At 40.5% G+C, this 16,134-nt stretch overlaps 2 protein-coding genes across 18 annotated transcripts in view; one reads left to right on the top strand and one right to left on the bottom strand.

Moving 5' to 3' along the window:
* The window catches only part of PREPL (prolyl endopeptidase like), a 40,478-nt gene extending 39,056 nt beyond the window's left edge, over positions 1-1,422 (bottom strand). For 5 of the 12 annotated variants that reach the window (XM_070512154.1, XM_070512153.1, XM_070512158.1 and 2 more), the window contains exon 1: positions 1,018-1,194. The gene's annotated coding sequence lies outside the window, so the exon portion shown is untranslated. Of the gene's footprint in view, positions 1-1,017 lie in introns of all 12 variants that reach the window. The other 7 variants (XM_070512149.1, XM_070512151.1, XM_070512156.1 and 4 more) reach the window with 4 other exon arrangements.
* Positions 1,423-1,506: 84 nt separating this feature from the next.
* The window catches only part of CAMKMT (calmodulin-lysine N-methyltransferase), a 372,589-nt gene continuing 357,961 nt past the window's right edge, over positions 1,507-16,134 (top strand). For 2 of the 6 annotated variants that reach the window (XM_070512170.1, XM_070512169.1), the window contains exon 1: positions 1,515-1,760. In XM_070512170.1, coding sequence (XP_070368271.1) covers positions 1,623-1,760 — 138 coding nt within the window. In that variant the 5' untranslated portion in view covers positions 1,515-1,622. Of the gene's footprint in view, positions 1,761-16,134 lie in introns of all 6 variants that reach the window. The other 4 variants (XM_014833329.3, XM_070512168.1, XM_044772353.2 and 1 more) reach the window with 4 other exon arrangements.

The raw sequence follows: 16,134 nt of genomic DNA, 5'->3' as shown, positions 1-16,134 counted from the left end.
TCTGATACAGTAGCTATAGGATGTTCGTTTTAAAGGTGACCAAACTGGGGCTCTGGGGGCTTAAGCAACTGCCCCAGGTCACTCGGTCAGTCAGTAGTAGAGGAAAAAGACCAATCTGGTTTGGCTCCAAATCTTGGACATCACAACGACTGGATTTTAACGTTAAAAGGGTATTTAGCTCTTTAGTTGAAAAAAAAAACCACTTCAACATGCACAAATAAAATGTGAGGCTATCTCTGGTTTCTGTTGGGAAGTTGGTTCTTACTAACCTCTGAAGATAAGTAAGGCTAGTAAGTAGTAAAGAGTCAGAGACGTGGGTTCAGGTCTTCACTCCTGCACTTACTACCCATGCCTCAGTTTCTTCATCTGCAAAACTGAGATAGTGACTCCATTTACCCTATGGAGTCGTTGTTGTAAGAATAAAATGAGACAATGTATGTGAAGATCTTAAAACAGTGCCTGGCACGTGGTAACCACTGAACAAATCGTGGCTGCTATTATTACGAGTAAAAAGCTAGGTAGGCTGCTCACTGTTGAATGCTATCATGGAAGTCTTTCATAAAATGCCCCTCGGTGTCAAAGGTACAATGCTGCGTCACATGTACCAGAGCTCCGACGCCCCCCCCCTTCACCTCTTTCTATGTCGCAGCAAAATAACCGGCAAGTGCGGATGGCGGACCAGCAGCCGACACTAGCAAAACAAACAAAGGCCCTGAATCACTGTATCCAAGCCGGCAGCCTCAATCCATCCATCTTTCATCCGCAGGGAGTAGACTGTATGCAGGGCTACGAATGGGGGTGGGCTAGACGAATGGGTGTTCCCGGCATAACCTATTCGTTTGCCCTATGTAACTCTCCATCTCAGCGATGAGGCGATCTTAGCGCGGGAGGGAATGGTACCATGTGCCATGCAGCGAAGGAACATCCGTCAAAAGGCGACAACCAAGGGACTGGGGTGGCTGGGTGGGGGAGGTAGGGAGAAGGGAAGATACCCCAGCATATGCCCCCCATACGTACGCAAACTGAAAGACAAGTCAGTCCGACCGTGGACACCGAAACGAGTGAAGGCAGGAGAGAGAACCCAAGGCTCTCACGAAGCAGCGCTGGTGCCGCCACAGTCCCTTCCAGCAAAAGCGTGCGTTCTGCAGCTCACAAAACAACCTACCCAGAGCCGCCCGGAGCTGGTTTGCAGCACGCCGGCCTACGTAACCCCAATCTAGCACGAGCGCTAAGCAGATTTCGCCATCTTTATTGAGGTCAAGAATGAAATTTTCTCCTCCTGGGTTCTTTAACCTGCAAAAATATAACTCTTTTAGGTTCTTTACTAGTCCTCTGAACTCGAGATGAAGCAGGAGACAAGAGAACAAAGAGGGACAGTGTCCCACTAACTCTGTCACAGCCTCCTCTTTCTCTGGCCTGCCCTCACTAAAGATGGCTACCAGCAAAAATGGTGCAATGACGCGCGCAGCGCTGCCCTGGTTGCCAAGGAGACGCGGATACCGGAAATGCGGAATTCGGGGAGGGCGCGCATGCTAGGGCTGTAGCAGGGAGTCCGGGCGTCACAGGTCCTGACAGGGAAGAAGTGGGCAGGTCCTGGCAGGGGAGAGCTGTGGCGGCGGCGCATGGAGTCTCGAGTCGCGGACGCTGGGGCCGGCGAGGCCGAGCGCGCCGCGGGCGAGGACCGGGCCAGCGGCAGCGCGGCTCGGGGGCCCGCAGTCTCGGCGTCCTTGGGAGCCGCCCGGTGGAAGCTCCTGCGGCAGGTAAGGGAGAGACCCCGCGCCTCACCTTTGCCTCTGGCCACACCCCTCGCGTGGTCCGCGCGAGCGACCGGCTGCCTCTCTCCCCTTGGCGGCTCTCGGAGTTCCCTCTCAGTTATGCCGGGAGCCACCTGAGAAGCGCACCCTTGCTTCACCTAAGCGTCCCACCCCGGGTTAGGCAGGGAGGGGACAGCCAGGGCTGAGTTCCTGGGAAACTCAGATCGAAGTAGAAGATCCCTTTCTGGACGTTTGTCTACATCTGGGGGACTTTTCTCCTGGCTCGCCAGTCGGATTGGTGGGACCGCCGCTCCCCACCTCATCCTGCTCTCCTTTCCTGCTTCTTTCTGACTTCCTTCCCCAGGTGTCTCCTTGCTTCTTAACTCCCAGCCTGATTGTAGCCCCGAGTGTGTCCCCTCTCTTGGCGAGCAGCGTGGTTGTCTGTGTGGGGACTGTGACGTTGCGTGCGTTGCCGCGGTTTTTTCCGTGGAGCGGAGAGTGAAGCGAGTAGCTAGTGCTGCCTCTCTGGCTTTCGCTGGGATGTGAAAGTTACATGTTCATCTTGTGGTTTGAAGTGATCAGCGAGATTCTCGGTGTCCAAGGTGGGCTAGTCCGAGCTTGTTGGTTTGCTTAGTGGCAGTTATCTTCTGGTACTTCAGAGTTGCTACTGTTGCTGATAACTTCATTCGCGTGCGTTTTTGACAGATTTCAGATTTGACATTGCTGACCCTCTTTCCAAACCGTTTGAAGTGAAATCTGTTTATTGTTTTACACACCAGTGTTAGGCCTCTGCCTGAGGTTTCCCACTGAAAACTTCACTCAAGAGCACACTTTCCATTTCTGACTGTTGTATTGCGAGAAGGGTTTCCCAGCGGTTGCTACTTTACTTGAGATTGTGCCTTTAGTATTTGGGGGCTTACTTTGCAGTTGTCTCAAGTTACCATTTCATATAGCGACCTTCCAGTGTTGTCATGACATAACTCAAAGATCGTTTCTTTTCCGATGCATTGAAAATCCTTCCCAAGCATTAAGGATCTGGCTTTGCTAGTAATGTTACAAATGGTATTACAGGATAATAAAAATGTGTCCTCATAGATCATTATCATAAGAACTTTCTGTAGTGAAGTAAACGTCAGTTAAAATTGAATTTTCAAAGTAGTAAATTAGGGCCTTAAATTAACCAATTAAGTCTTATTGTGATGACTTCAGTGATTCTTAGTATAGTTAAAAGTCTAGTTGACTAGCACTGATGTTCGTTTTGAGTTTCTGTCTACATGAGAAGAAGGACAAGTTTCAGCTATGGCTACCATTTGGACTCCCCACAAGCTTTGACATTTAGTGTTTTAGTACACACGTGCTCTCTGCTTAGAGTCTTTTTATCTTCTTCTCTACTTGATGAATGACTGTTCATCCTTCAGACGTCTATTTCAATCTCTTCTGTGAAGCTTCTCCTAACTCCTCTGGACTGAGTTAGACCCTCAGCTCGCTGTACTGGTGAACCCCATATTCGCATTATTTTATGATCGTTTGATCAGAGTCCATCTTTCTCACTAGAATAGGAGTTTCCCCTGGGAAAAGAAGCTATTTTATTAATCTCCATCCTCTGCACCTCACACAGGGCCTGGGTAGTTGGTTTTTAGTAGATAGTAAGTGGTTTGGAAAGCCTGAGAGTAAAGACCGTCTTTAAGTGGTTCATAGCACCTAGTCCTTAGTGTATTGTATCAGTTAGCTATTGCTGAGTAGCAAACAACTGCAACATCACAGTGGCATACAGTAGTGACCATTTATTCTGTTTATGCATCTATGGGCCACCTGGGAGTTGCCTGACACAGGCTGTGATCAGCTGAGTGGCTCTCTGCTGCATGCTTGGTCTGTATGCTTCTAACCCTTGGACCAGTTGGCTGACCTGTTCTCCAGGTGATGACAGAGATATAAGAGGGCAAGCCCAACCACTGAAACACGTTTTAAGCCCCTGATAACATCCTGTTGGCCAAAGTAAGATACTTGACCAAGCCTAAACTCAAGGGGCAGAGAAGTATACTCTTTCCTTGGAGAGGCCATGGGAGGGAGTGAATATTTTTCTATAATAATCTAATCTGTGACATATTTTAAACATTTGCAAACTTTTAGTAAGTATGTTTCAAATGAATGGACCATTTACATCTTGTATGCATCCAGAACAGGGAAACTGTGGGAATCTAAACAGTGCTAGAGAATACAACTCTCTTTTTCTCTTGTGGGACATCTTCATGACATCTGCTTATGTTTGCTTGTCTTCTCCCTCACAATTCTGTCTTTCCATCACTCCATAGGGCTCTAATGCTATCTCATGGCCCTTCACTTTAACTGTTCAATATTTTCTGTGTTTTATAATTAATATTTTTGAAAGAAAACCTGGTTGCCGTAGTTCATCATTTGATACCAGGTCACATGATAAACTGCTAACTTTTGGGTCTAGTGCTCACTTTAATCAAATGAGATCTGGAAGTCTGTGGATCAGTTTCAATAGAGGATGTGGATAATATTCTCTTTGTTGGGTCTCATCACTTGACGACAAAGATGGCTATTGGCAACTATAGGCTTTCATCATCCACCCAGCTAGTGGTCCAGAAGAAATGGCCCTTTTCCCCAACACCCAAGGAATTTCTTCTAAATGACTCTAATAGCCAAGGTTGGACCAATTGCTGTGTCCAGGAGAATGGGGCACTTTGGCTAAACTAGGTCATCTGTCCACCTTAGAAGAACTGAATCTTTAAAAAGAAATGTTAAAAATAACTTGACTTGATCTCTATTGTAATTACATTTACTGAATACAGATTACATAAAGAAATGTTTCCTTTATTTATTCTAAATATGTTACCTGTTACTTTCATTGAATATCCCCTTATTGTCATATTGCAGATCATGGAATTTATTAAACAGTAAAAGCCCCTTCCAGTATTTTACCTGGTGACTTAAATTAATTTTTACCTTAGTGATTTACGGTGCATTACCTTGACATCAGAGTAATTTAATTTGTATAGAAAAGTGTTTGGACAAGATCCAAGACAGTGTATAATATCTACATTTTAATTTTTAAAAATATTAATTACTTTGTATTTTTCTGAAGAGTAAGCTCTGTTGAGTGATTGGTTTTTCTTCCTGATGACCATGATTGACAGGTGATAATAAGACCCTGTTTTTGGTAAAGGTTTTTAAAACAATTCATTCTTTTTTTAATGAAACCTGCAAATAAAAGAGAGGCAACCTTTTCTGATCCTCCAAAAAAAAAAAAAATCAACTTTCTAAACCTTCTACATAGTATATAAATTTTAACCAGGTATTTTTCCCTCAAGATATATTCATACTGATGTGTTTTCTTGTTTGGGTCTGATCTCAGTTTGCCCTTCTGTATGTAAGAATTTTGGCATTGGAGTCAGGGTTCCTTTTCAGATAAGAGAAATAGCTCTAGTTATTTTAAGCAGAAAGGGCTTTAATATAGTGAATTGAGCGCTTACAGAATCTTTGGAAGGACTGGAGGAGCAGGCCAAGAATGAGTCCCAGAACAACCCACAGTTCCAGAACAGTACAAAGCTGACCTGCCAAGAGAAATGCCACCTCTACCAAAATGAACAACCTGGGGCTGTCTCCAGGATCACACCACTTTATCTGTAATCTCTGGTCATCAGGAAGCTGCTGCCAGAACTCTAGACTCCAGAAGCACACCTGGCCTGCTAGAAGTCTACCAGCAAAGGTATGCCACTTGTGCTGTCTCTCAGTCTCCATTAAATTAGAGAATGAACACTGGGGCCTCTGCTAAAGCTGCTGCAGAAGAACCAAATGTCTATACAACTATTCTCACCAGCAAAAGTTGCAGAAATGTAATTACTACCATCTTACTTTCTTTCAAATCTCGTGTTAGTGAATTTGATTAGCTAAACCAAAATCACATCTGAAGCTGTGGCTGCTAGGGATTCTGAGAAACATAGTTTCCAGCTTTCCAGCTTTGTAATATAGGAAGGTATCTTAGAAGGAAGTTGGAATGAATGTTTGATTCTAGCCTACCATATTCTCTACAAGCAGACGTGTTAAGAGTTCAGGCTCTGTAGTCAGACTGCCTGGATTTGAACCCTGGATTTGCCTCTTACTAACTCTCTGATCTTGGGCAAATTAACATCCCTTTGCCTCAGTTTCCTCTCTCACATGGTGGGTATCTACCCCATAGGGTTATTTGGGGATTTAATGAAGAGTGTGGTAAGATTAATTCTTACTTAGACATTTGGTGTAATTTGCTGGCGAGCCATATGGGCCTGGAGTTTTCTTTGTGGTAACATTTTTATTTATGCATTCCATTTTTTTTTTTTTAAAGATTTTATTTTTCTCCTTTTCCTCCCCAAAGCTCCCCGGTACATAGTTGTATATTTCGTTGTGGGTCCTTCTAGTTGTGGCATGTGGGATGCCGCCTCAGCGTGGTCTGATGAGCAGTGCCATGTCCGCGCCCAGGATTCGAACCAACGAAACACTGGGCCGCCTGCAGCGGAGCGCGCGAACTTAACCGCTCGGCCACGGGGCTGGCCCCTATGCATTCCATTTTTAAAATAGTTTAAGACTATTCAGACTTTCTCTTTCCTCTTGTTTCTATTTTGGTGGTTGTATTTTTCTAGGAATTTGTCCACTTAATCTAAATTTTCAAAGTTAGTTTTAATAATATTCCTTTGCTATTTTTTAATGCCTGTAGGATGTATAGTGATCTTCCTATGTCGCATTGATATTTATACCTTCTCTCTTTTTTTCCTTATTAGTCTCATCAAAGATTTATCAGTTTTATTAATATCTTCAGAGAACCAACTTTTGCTGGTGTTAATCTTCCCTGCTATGTTTATTTTCTACTTTACTAACTTCTACTCTTTCGAGAACTTAATTTGCTTCTTTTTCTCATTTTTGCAGTGGATGCTTAGCTTACTGATTTTTAACCTTTCCATAAATTTCCCTCTAAGCTTGGATTTATCTGCATTTCATGTTTTGAAATGTATTTTTATTATTCAGTTCAAAATACTTTCTGATTTCCATTGTTTTCTTTTTTTGGTTCATAGGTTACATAGAAGTATATTGCTTAATTTCTAAAAATGTTTGGTGTTTTACATATCTTTTTAGTTATTTTTCATTTGTTTATGACTATAGGGTGCTTTATATCTTAAAAAACTTTCTGTTATGGGAAATGTCAAAAATATACATAACTAGAGAGAATATGCTAATAATCACTCAGGTATCTAAGCTTCAACAATTTTTAGGGGCTGGCCCCGTGGCCGAGTGGTTAAGATAGCGCGCTCTGCTGTGGCGGCCCAGGGTTTCGCCAGTTCAAAGCCTGGGTGCACACATGGCACCATTTGTCAAGCCATGTTGGGGAAGCCTCCTACATGCCGCAACTGGAAGGACCACAACTAAAAATATACAACTGTGTACTGGGGGGCTTTGGGGAGGAAAAGGAAAAATAAAATCTTTTATAAAAACCCCACAAGTTTTAGCTCCTCACCAACTTTGTTTCATCTCAAGTCTCTCATTCTGCCCCCCTCAGATTACTGTGAAGCAAATCAGATATATCATTTTTTCCTATAAATATTTCAGTATGTACCTATACAAGATGGTATTAAAAAAAACAGTTACAACACCATGTCACGCCCAGAATAATTCCTCGATGTCCTGAACTATCTGGTCAGTTTCCAAATTTTCCCCATTGTCTCATAATTTTTCTTTACAATTTGGTTATTTTGAAACAGAATCCACATAAGGTCCAAACATTGTTATTGGTTGATATATTTCATAAATCTTTTTTAATCTACGTGTTCCCTCTGCCTGTCTTTTTCAACCTTTGCCATCTGTTTATTGAAGAAACTGTTTTTTTTGTCTTGTAGAATTTACCATAATTTGAATTTTTCTAATTATACTTGATGATGTTGTTTAATGTGTTCCTCTGCTCCTGTATTTTCTATTTCCTATAAGATATAGATGCTCGATCAGATTCAGTTTTGATGGTTTTTGTTTTGTCGTTTAGTTGGTCGAGGTGATGGTGGTATGTGTACTTTCATCAGTAATCCCAGTGATGTCTGGTCATTTTGGTTCTTCATGATTACCTAATTCATAAATTCATGAGAGGATTGAAAAATGTGATATTCTAATTCTGTCATTCCTTTTTCATTTATTACTTGGGATATTGCTATAAAAAGGAATTTTCCCTCATCTTCTATTTGGATTCTCTCAGTTACAGTTCATATAGGGTAGACCGATAAATACTTAATTCTTTCTCTTTATTTACTACTTTTCAGAATAATAAGTTGGTTCTCTAGCCTCCTTCAATGACCGTCAATGAGGCATTAAAAACAGTACCGTTATGAACTAATGTGTTTTAATTCTATTACATTTAGTACCTTTGTTAATGCTAATACTGTCCCATTTTTAGCCAATGGACCCTATTCAAATCGACTCCTGAGTCCTTTTGATATAACCCTTAATTTTGTATGGTTTTCCTGTTTTTTTTTTATGTGCAGGATGTTCCAGGCTTATCTTGTGCAATTCCTGCCTTTTGTCCAATGTGCTTTACATTTGTTTTAATAGAAAATGGTATTAAGAGATAGCAGTGTGGGCATTACATATGCTCGTTGCTATTAGTTTGGTCATTGTTTCTAAACTTTTTCAGTGGTCAGATGTAGGAAATATATTTATAGTTTTAAAAAGTGAAATACATCATTAGTTTATATTATACTTTATTCTGATTTAGAGCTACGGGTTTTTTTGCGTAATCTCATTAATCTTACAGCCGTATCTCCTTTACCTCCTACTTAAAAACCCAGTTTTTGCCAACAGAATTTCTCATTTGATTTTTCTTAAAATACACACACACACATACACACACAGGCTCAGAATAACATACCTGCCCCTGCCTGGGTAGTGAGCTTTGAAATTCAACTTTTACCTCCAAACTTCACAAGCTGTTAAACGTATGACATTTTCCTACCTCGTTCTTTTGGAATTGACAAATGTCCCACAAGAAAAGTCGTTACAAAAGCCAGGCTCACCTCTCTAGATTTATACTTCCTTTTTTTTTTAAATTCTTTTCTTTTTTTTTTAAGGAAGATCACCCCTGAGCTAACATCTGCTGCCAATCCTCCTCTTTTTGCTGAGGAAGACTGGCCCTGAGCTGACATCCGTGCCCATATTCCTCTATTTTGTACGTGGGATGCCGCCACAGCATGGCTTGCCAAGACGTGCCATGTCTGCACCTGGGATCTGAACCAGTGAACCCTGGGCCGCTGAAGTGAAAGATATTAAACTGGTGCGGCTGGCCCAGTGGCGTAGAGGTTAAGTTCACACGCTTCGCTTTGGTAGCCTGGGGTTTGCAGCCCGGACCGAGCATGGACCTACACACCACTCATCAAGCCGTGCTCTGGCGGTGTTCCACGTACAAAATAGAGGAAGATTGTCAATAGATGATAGCTCCGGGTCAATCTTCCTCACCAAAAAAAAAAAAAAAGATATTAGACTGGTAAATCTTCAGTATCTTCTTTGCTCTTTAATGTCTTCAAGTAATGTTTTAAAATATTTTATCCATTTTTTTCAATTATTTTATTAAAATCATAAAGGTTTATAACATTGTGTAATTTCAGCTAGACATTATTATTTATCACTTTCTGTATAGATTGCGTTGTGCTCACCACCAGTAGTCTAATTTTTATGTGTCACCATACATATGTGCCCCTTTACTCCTTTCACCCATCCTCAGCCCCTTTCCCTCTGGTAACCACTAACCTGTTCTCATTATCCATGTGTGTGTTTATCTTCCACATATGAGTGAAATCATGCAGTATTTGTCTTTCTCTGTTTGGCTTATTTCACTTAGCATCATATCCACAAGGTCCATCTATGTTGTTGCAAATGGTACGATTTTGTCTTTTTTAATGGGTATTCTATTGTATATATATACACCACATCCTCTTTATCCGTTTACCCGTAGCAGGACACTTTGGTTGCTTCCACATCTTGGCTATTGTGAATAATGCTGTGATGAACATAGGGGTGCATAAATCTCTTTGGATTGTTGATTCAAGTTCTTTGGATAAATACCCAGTGGTGGGATAGCTGGATCATACGGTATTACTATTTTTAGTTTTTTGAGAAATCTCCGTACTGTTTTCTATAGTGGCTGCACCTGTTTGCATTCCCACCAGTAGTGTATGCAGGTTCCCTTTTCTCCACATCCTCTCCAACATTTGTTATTTTTTGTCTTGGTAATTGTAGCCTTTCTGACAGATGTAAGGTGGTATCTCAATGTAGTTTTGATTTGCATTTTCCTAATGATTAGTGATGTTGAACATCTTTTTATGTGTCTGTTGACCATCTCTATATCTTCTTTGGAGAAATGTCTGTTCATATCCTCTGCCCATTTTTTTGACTGGGTTGTTTTTGTGTTGTTGAGTTGTATGAGTTCTTTATATATTTTGGCAATTAACACCTTGTTGGATATATGATTTGCAAATGTTTTCTCCCAGTTAATGGATTGTCTTTTTGTTTTGTTCGTGGTTTCCTTTGCCTTGCAGAGCTTTTTAGTCTAATGTAGTCCCATTTATTAATTTTTTCTTTTGTTTCCCTTGCCTGAGTAGACGTCGTATTTGAAGAGATGCTGCTAAGACTAATGTCAAAGAGTGTACTGCCTATATTTTCTTCTGGGAGTTTTATGATTTCAGGTCTTACATTCAAGTTTTTAATCCCTTTTGAGTTAATTTTTGTGTATGGCACAAGATAATGGTCTACTTTCATTCTTTTGCACGTGGCTGTCCACATGCAACACCAACATGTTCCCAGCACCATTTATTGAAGACACTTTCCTTTCTCCATTGGATATTCTTGGTTCCTTTGTTGAAAATTAACTGACCACAGACATGTGGTTTTATTTCTTGGCTTTCAATTCTGTTTCATTGATCTATGTGTCTGTTTTTGTGCCAGTTCCATGCTGTTTTGATTACTTTAGCTTTGTAGTATATTTTGAAGTCTGGGATTGTGAAGCCTCCAGCTTTGTTCTTTTTTCTCAGGATTGCTTTTGCTATTAGAAGTCTTTTGTTGTTCCATATAAATTTTAGGATTCTTTGTTCTATTCCTGTGAAGAATGTCATTGGGGTTCTGATTGGGATTGCATTGAATCTGGAGATTGCTTTCTGTAATATGGACATTTTAACTATGTTTATTCTTCCAATCCATGTGCATGAAGTGTCTTTCCATTTCTTTATATCTTCTTCGATTTCTTTCAATAGTGTCTTATAGTTTTCAGTGTATAGGTCTTTCACCTCTTTGGTTAAATTTATCCCTAGATATTTTATTGTTTTCATTGTGATTGTAAGTGAGTTTGTATTCTTGACTTCTCTTTTTGCTAGTTTATTATTAGTGTATAGAAATGCAACTAATTTTTGTAATTTAATTTTGTACCCTGCAACTTTGCTATAGGTGTTGATTATTTCTAATAGTTTTCTGGTGGATTCTTCAGGTTTTCTATACATAGAATCATATCATCTGCAAACAGTGAGAGTTTTACCTCTTGCTTTCCAATTTGGATTCCTTTTATTTCTTTTTCTTGCCTAATTGCTCTGGTCAAAACCTCCAGTACTGTGTTGAATAGGAGTGATGAGAGTGGACACCCTTGTCTTGTTTCTGTTCTCCGATGGATGGCTTTTGGTTTTTCACTGTTAAGTATGATGTTGGCTGTGGATTTGTCGTATTTTGTTATTATGTTGAGGTATTTTCCTTCTATAGCCATTTTATTGAGAGTTTTTATCATAAATCGATGTTGGATCTTCAGATGCTTTCTCTGCACCTATTGAGATGATCATGTGATTTTTATTCCTCATTTTGTTAATGTAGTGTATCACATTGACTGGTTTGTGGATGTTGAACCATTCCTGTGTCCCTGGTATAGATCCCACTTGATTATGGTATATGATTCTTTTAATGTATTGCTGTATTTGGTTTGCCAATATTTTGTTGAGGAGTTTTTCATCTATGTTCATCAGCAATATTGGCCTATAATTTTCCTTCTTTGTGTTGTCCTTGTCTGGTTTTGGTATCAGGGTAATGTTGGCCTCATAGAATGAGTTAGGAAGTGTTCTGTCTTTTTGAATTTTTTGGAATAGTTTGAGAAGGATAGGTGTAAATCTTCTTTGAATGTTTGGTAGAATTCTCTACAGAGGCCATCTGGTCCTCGACGTTTGTTTTTTGGGAGGTTTTTGATTACTCTTTTGATTCTTTACTTGTGATTGGTCTATTCAGAGTCCGCATTTCTTCTTGATTTAGTTTTGGAAGGTTGTATGCATCTAAGAATTTATCCATTTCTTCTAGGTTATCCAATTTTTTTGGCATGTAGTTTTTCATAGTATTCTCCTATAATCCTTTGTATTTCTGTGGTATCCATTGTAATTTCTCCTCTTTCATTTGTAATTTTATTAATTTGAGCCTTCTCTCTTTTTTTCTTGGTGAATCTGGCTGAGGGTTTGTCAATTTTGTTTATCTTCTCAAAGAACCAGCTCTTAGTTTCATTGATCCTGTCTACTATTTTTTTAGTCTCTATTTCATTTATTTTTGCTCTAATTTTTATTATTTCTCTCCTTTCTTGACGTTGGACTTCATTTGTTCTTCTTTTTCTAGTTCTGTTAGGTATAGTTTTTGTAAGGAAGATTGTCCCTGAGCTAACATCTATTGCCAATGTTCCTCTTTTTGCTCGAGGAAGATTGTCGCTGAGCTCAATATCTGTGCCAGTCTTCCTCTATTTTATGTGGGATGCCATCACAATGTGGCTTGATGAGCAGTGCTAGGTCTGTGCCCAGGATCTGAACCTGTGAACCCCAGGCTGCCAAAGCAGGGCACGTAAACTTAACCACTACGCCACCATGCCAGCCCCTCTTAAGTGTAGTTTAGGATACTTATTTGATATTTATCTTGCTTGTTGAGGTGGGCCTATGTCACTATGAATTTCCCTCTTATAACCACTTTTGCTGCATCCCACAAGAATTGGTATGTTGTATTTCATTTTCATTTGTCTCCCTATATTTTTAAATTTCTCCATTGATTTCTTCATTGATCTAATGGTTGTTCAGTAGCATTTTATTTAGTCTCCACAAATTTGTGACATTCCCAGCTTTTTTCTTGTAGTTGATTTATAGTTTCATAGCATTATGGTCAGAAAAGATGCATGATGTGATTTCAATCTTCTTAAATTTATTGAGGCTTCCCTTATTTCCCAACATATGGTCTATCTTTGAGAATGTTCCATGTGCACTTGAGAAGGGTGTGTTTTCTGCTGTTTTTGGATGGAATGCTCTCTCTATATCTATTAAGTCCATCTGATCTAGTGTTTCATTTAAATCCGCTATTTTCTTGTTGACTTTCTGTCTCGATGATTTATCCATTGATCTAAGTTGGGTGTCGAGGTCCCCTACTATTATTATGTTGTTGTTAATTTCTCCCTTTAGGTCCATTAATAGTTGCTTTATGTATACTTTGGTGCTCCTGTGTTAGATGCATATATGTATTTATCAGTATTATGTCCTATTGCTGCAAAGTCCCTTTTATTATTATATACTGCCCCTCTTTGTCTCTCATTGTCTTTTTTATTTTGAAGTCTGCTTTGTCTAATATAAGTATGGCAACACCTGCCTTCTTTTGTTTGCCATTTGCTTAGAGTATTCCATCCCTTCACTCTGAGCCTATGTTTGTCTTTAGGGCTGGGTTGTGTTTCCTGGAGGCAGCATAATGTTGGGTCTTATTTTCTAATCCATTCAGCTACTCTGTGTCTTTGGAGAATTCAATCGATTTACATTTAGAATGATTATTGATATGTGAGGTCTTATTATTGCCATTTAATCTCTTGTTTTCCAGTTGTTCTATATTTCCATTGTTTCTCTTCCTTTGTATTTCTGACTGCCATTTCATTCTAGTGGTTTTCTGTGGAGTTTTCTCTTTTTTTATGAATTGCAGCTCTGCTCTGATGTTTTGTTGAGTGGTTACCATGAGGTTTGTATAAAAGATCTCATAGATGAGATAATCTGTTTTCTGATAGTCTCTTATCTCCATTAGCCTGAGCAGATTCCATCCCTTTCTTTTTCCCCTTCTGAGTTATTGTTGTCACAAATTATTCTATTTTGTGTTGTGAGTTTGTGACTAAGTTGAAGTAATTAGGGCATCCTTAATAATTTCTTGTAGGGAAGGTCTGGTGGTGATGAACTCCCTCAGCTTTCATTTATTCGGGGAAGCTTTTATTTCTCTATCATATCTGAAGGATAGTTTCACTGGGTAGAGTATTCTTGGCTGAAAGTTTTTGTCTTTCAGTATTCTGAATATATCATTCCACTCTCTCCTAGCCTGTGAGATTTCTGCTGAGAAATCTGCTGAAAGCCTGATAGGGATTCTTTTGTAGGTTATTTTCTTCACCTTGCTACCCTCAATATTTTTTCTTTGTCATTTTTCTTTGTCACTTTTGCCAGTTTTACTGTTACATTCCTTGGAGAAGGTCTTTTAGCATTGATGTAATTAGGAGTTCTATTGGCTTCATGTATATGTAAGTCTGGTTCCTTCTCCAGGTTTGGGAAGTTCTCAGCTATTATTTCTTTGAACAAGCTCTCCTTTCTCTCTCCCTTCTCCCTCTGGAATACCTATAATCCTTATGTTGCTTTTCCTAATTGGAGTTGGATGTTTCTCGAAGAATTCCTTCATTTTTAAAAAATCTTAGTTCTCTCTTCTCCTCCACCTGAAGCATTTCTATATTTCTATCCTCTAAGTTACTAAGTTTCCCCTCCATAACATCAGCTCTATCTTTAAAGGATTCCAGATTATTTTTTATCACATTAATTATGTTCTCCATCTAGAATTTCTGCTTGGTTATTTTTTTATAGTTTCAATCTCTTTGGTGAAGTACACCTTCTGTTCATTAATTTTATTCCTGAGCTCACTGAACTGTCTGTCTGAGTTTTCTTGTAACTTGTTGAGTTTCTTTATGACAGCTATTTTGAATTCTCTGTCATTTAGATTGTAAATTTCTGTGGCTTCAAGGTTCTTTTCTGGAGATTTGTCATTCTCCTTCTGCTCTGAATTGTTGCTGTAGTTTCTCATGGTGTTTGATGAACTAATCTTTTGCTGGTGCATTTGTGGTAGTATCAGGTCAGAGATTCTGCCTGCTACTCTTTTTTTTTTTTTTTTTTTTTAAGATTTTATTTGATTTTTTTCCTTTTTCTCCCAAAGCCCACTGGTACATAGTTGTGTATTTTTAGTTGTGGGTCCTGCTAGTTGTGGCATGTGGGATGTCGCCTCAGCATGGCTTGATGAGCAGTGCCATGTCTGCACCAAGGATTTGAACTGGCAAAACCCTGGGCCACCGAAGTGGAGCGTGTGAACTTAACCACTTGGTCACGGGCCTGGCCCCTCTTTTTTTTTTTTTTGGAGGAAGATTAGCCCTGAGCTGACTGCTGCCATCCTCCTCTTTTTGCTGAGGAAGACTGGCCCTGAGCTAACATCTGTGTCCATCTTCTTCTACTTTATATATGGGATGCCTACCACAGCATGGCTTGCCAAGCAGTGCCATGTCCACACCTGGGATCTGAACCTGCGAACCCCTGGCCTCTGAAGCGGAACGTGCAAACTTAACCACTGTGCCACCGGGCTGTCCCCCTGCCTGCTACTCTAGGGGAAAGCAGGAGCAGTGTTTCTGACCCCATCCCATCTGCTGGAAGTTGTTTGGGTATGGTGGGTGCTCCCCCCAGCCAGGAAAGCAGTTACTCAGGAGCTCAGGGCTGCTGCCATGCCAAGGCACCTTCCTCCTTGTGGGTCTGCAGTGGTGTTTGGGCACTTGCACTGGCTGGGAAAGCATTTGCATGTGTGTGTGTACATCTGACACCACCTTTTAGGGTTGCACCAGCTGCTGTGCTTGGTGGGGGTGCTTCTTTTCAGGGTTTGATCATGGGCCACTTGTTGGGACCGCAGCAGCAGGGTGGGCTCTTCCACTAGCTGGGAAAGCATTTGCGTAAGCCAAGGGCTGCCACCGCCACTTCCCACAGTTGCACTGATGTGCATTCCCACTTTCAGGGCCACAGCAGTACTACAGGTGCTTGTGCTGGCTAGGAGGGCATTTGGGCATGTGCACAGGGCTGCTGGGGAGGGATAGGGGAGTGCTCACCTGTCTCCACCACTTCCTGGGGAGCCAGTCCATCCACCTTCAGATGTTTAGCTCCCTGGGTCTCTCAGGTATCCTGTGGTGCTGTGTGGGTATTCTCCATTAGTCAATGAATGTCCATTTAGTTGTAGTTCAAAGGGGGAGAGATAAATGGGACAGTTCATTTGGCCGTGTTGTTGCTATCAGTCCTCTATCCTT

The sequence above is a fragment of the Equus asinus genome, chromosome 6, assembly GCF_041296235.1.
Source record: "Equus asinus isolate D_3611 breed Donkey chromosome 6, EquAss-T2T_v2, whole genome shotgun sequence".
Lineage (NCBI taxonomy): Eukaryota > Metazoa > Chordata > Mammalia > Perissodactyla > Equidae > Equus > Equus asinus.
Note: the sequence above shows the minus strand (reverse complement) of the source record. Positions and strands in the feature narration are given on the sequence as shown.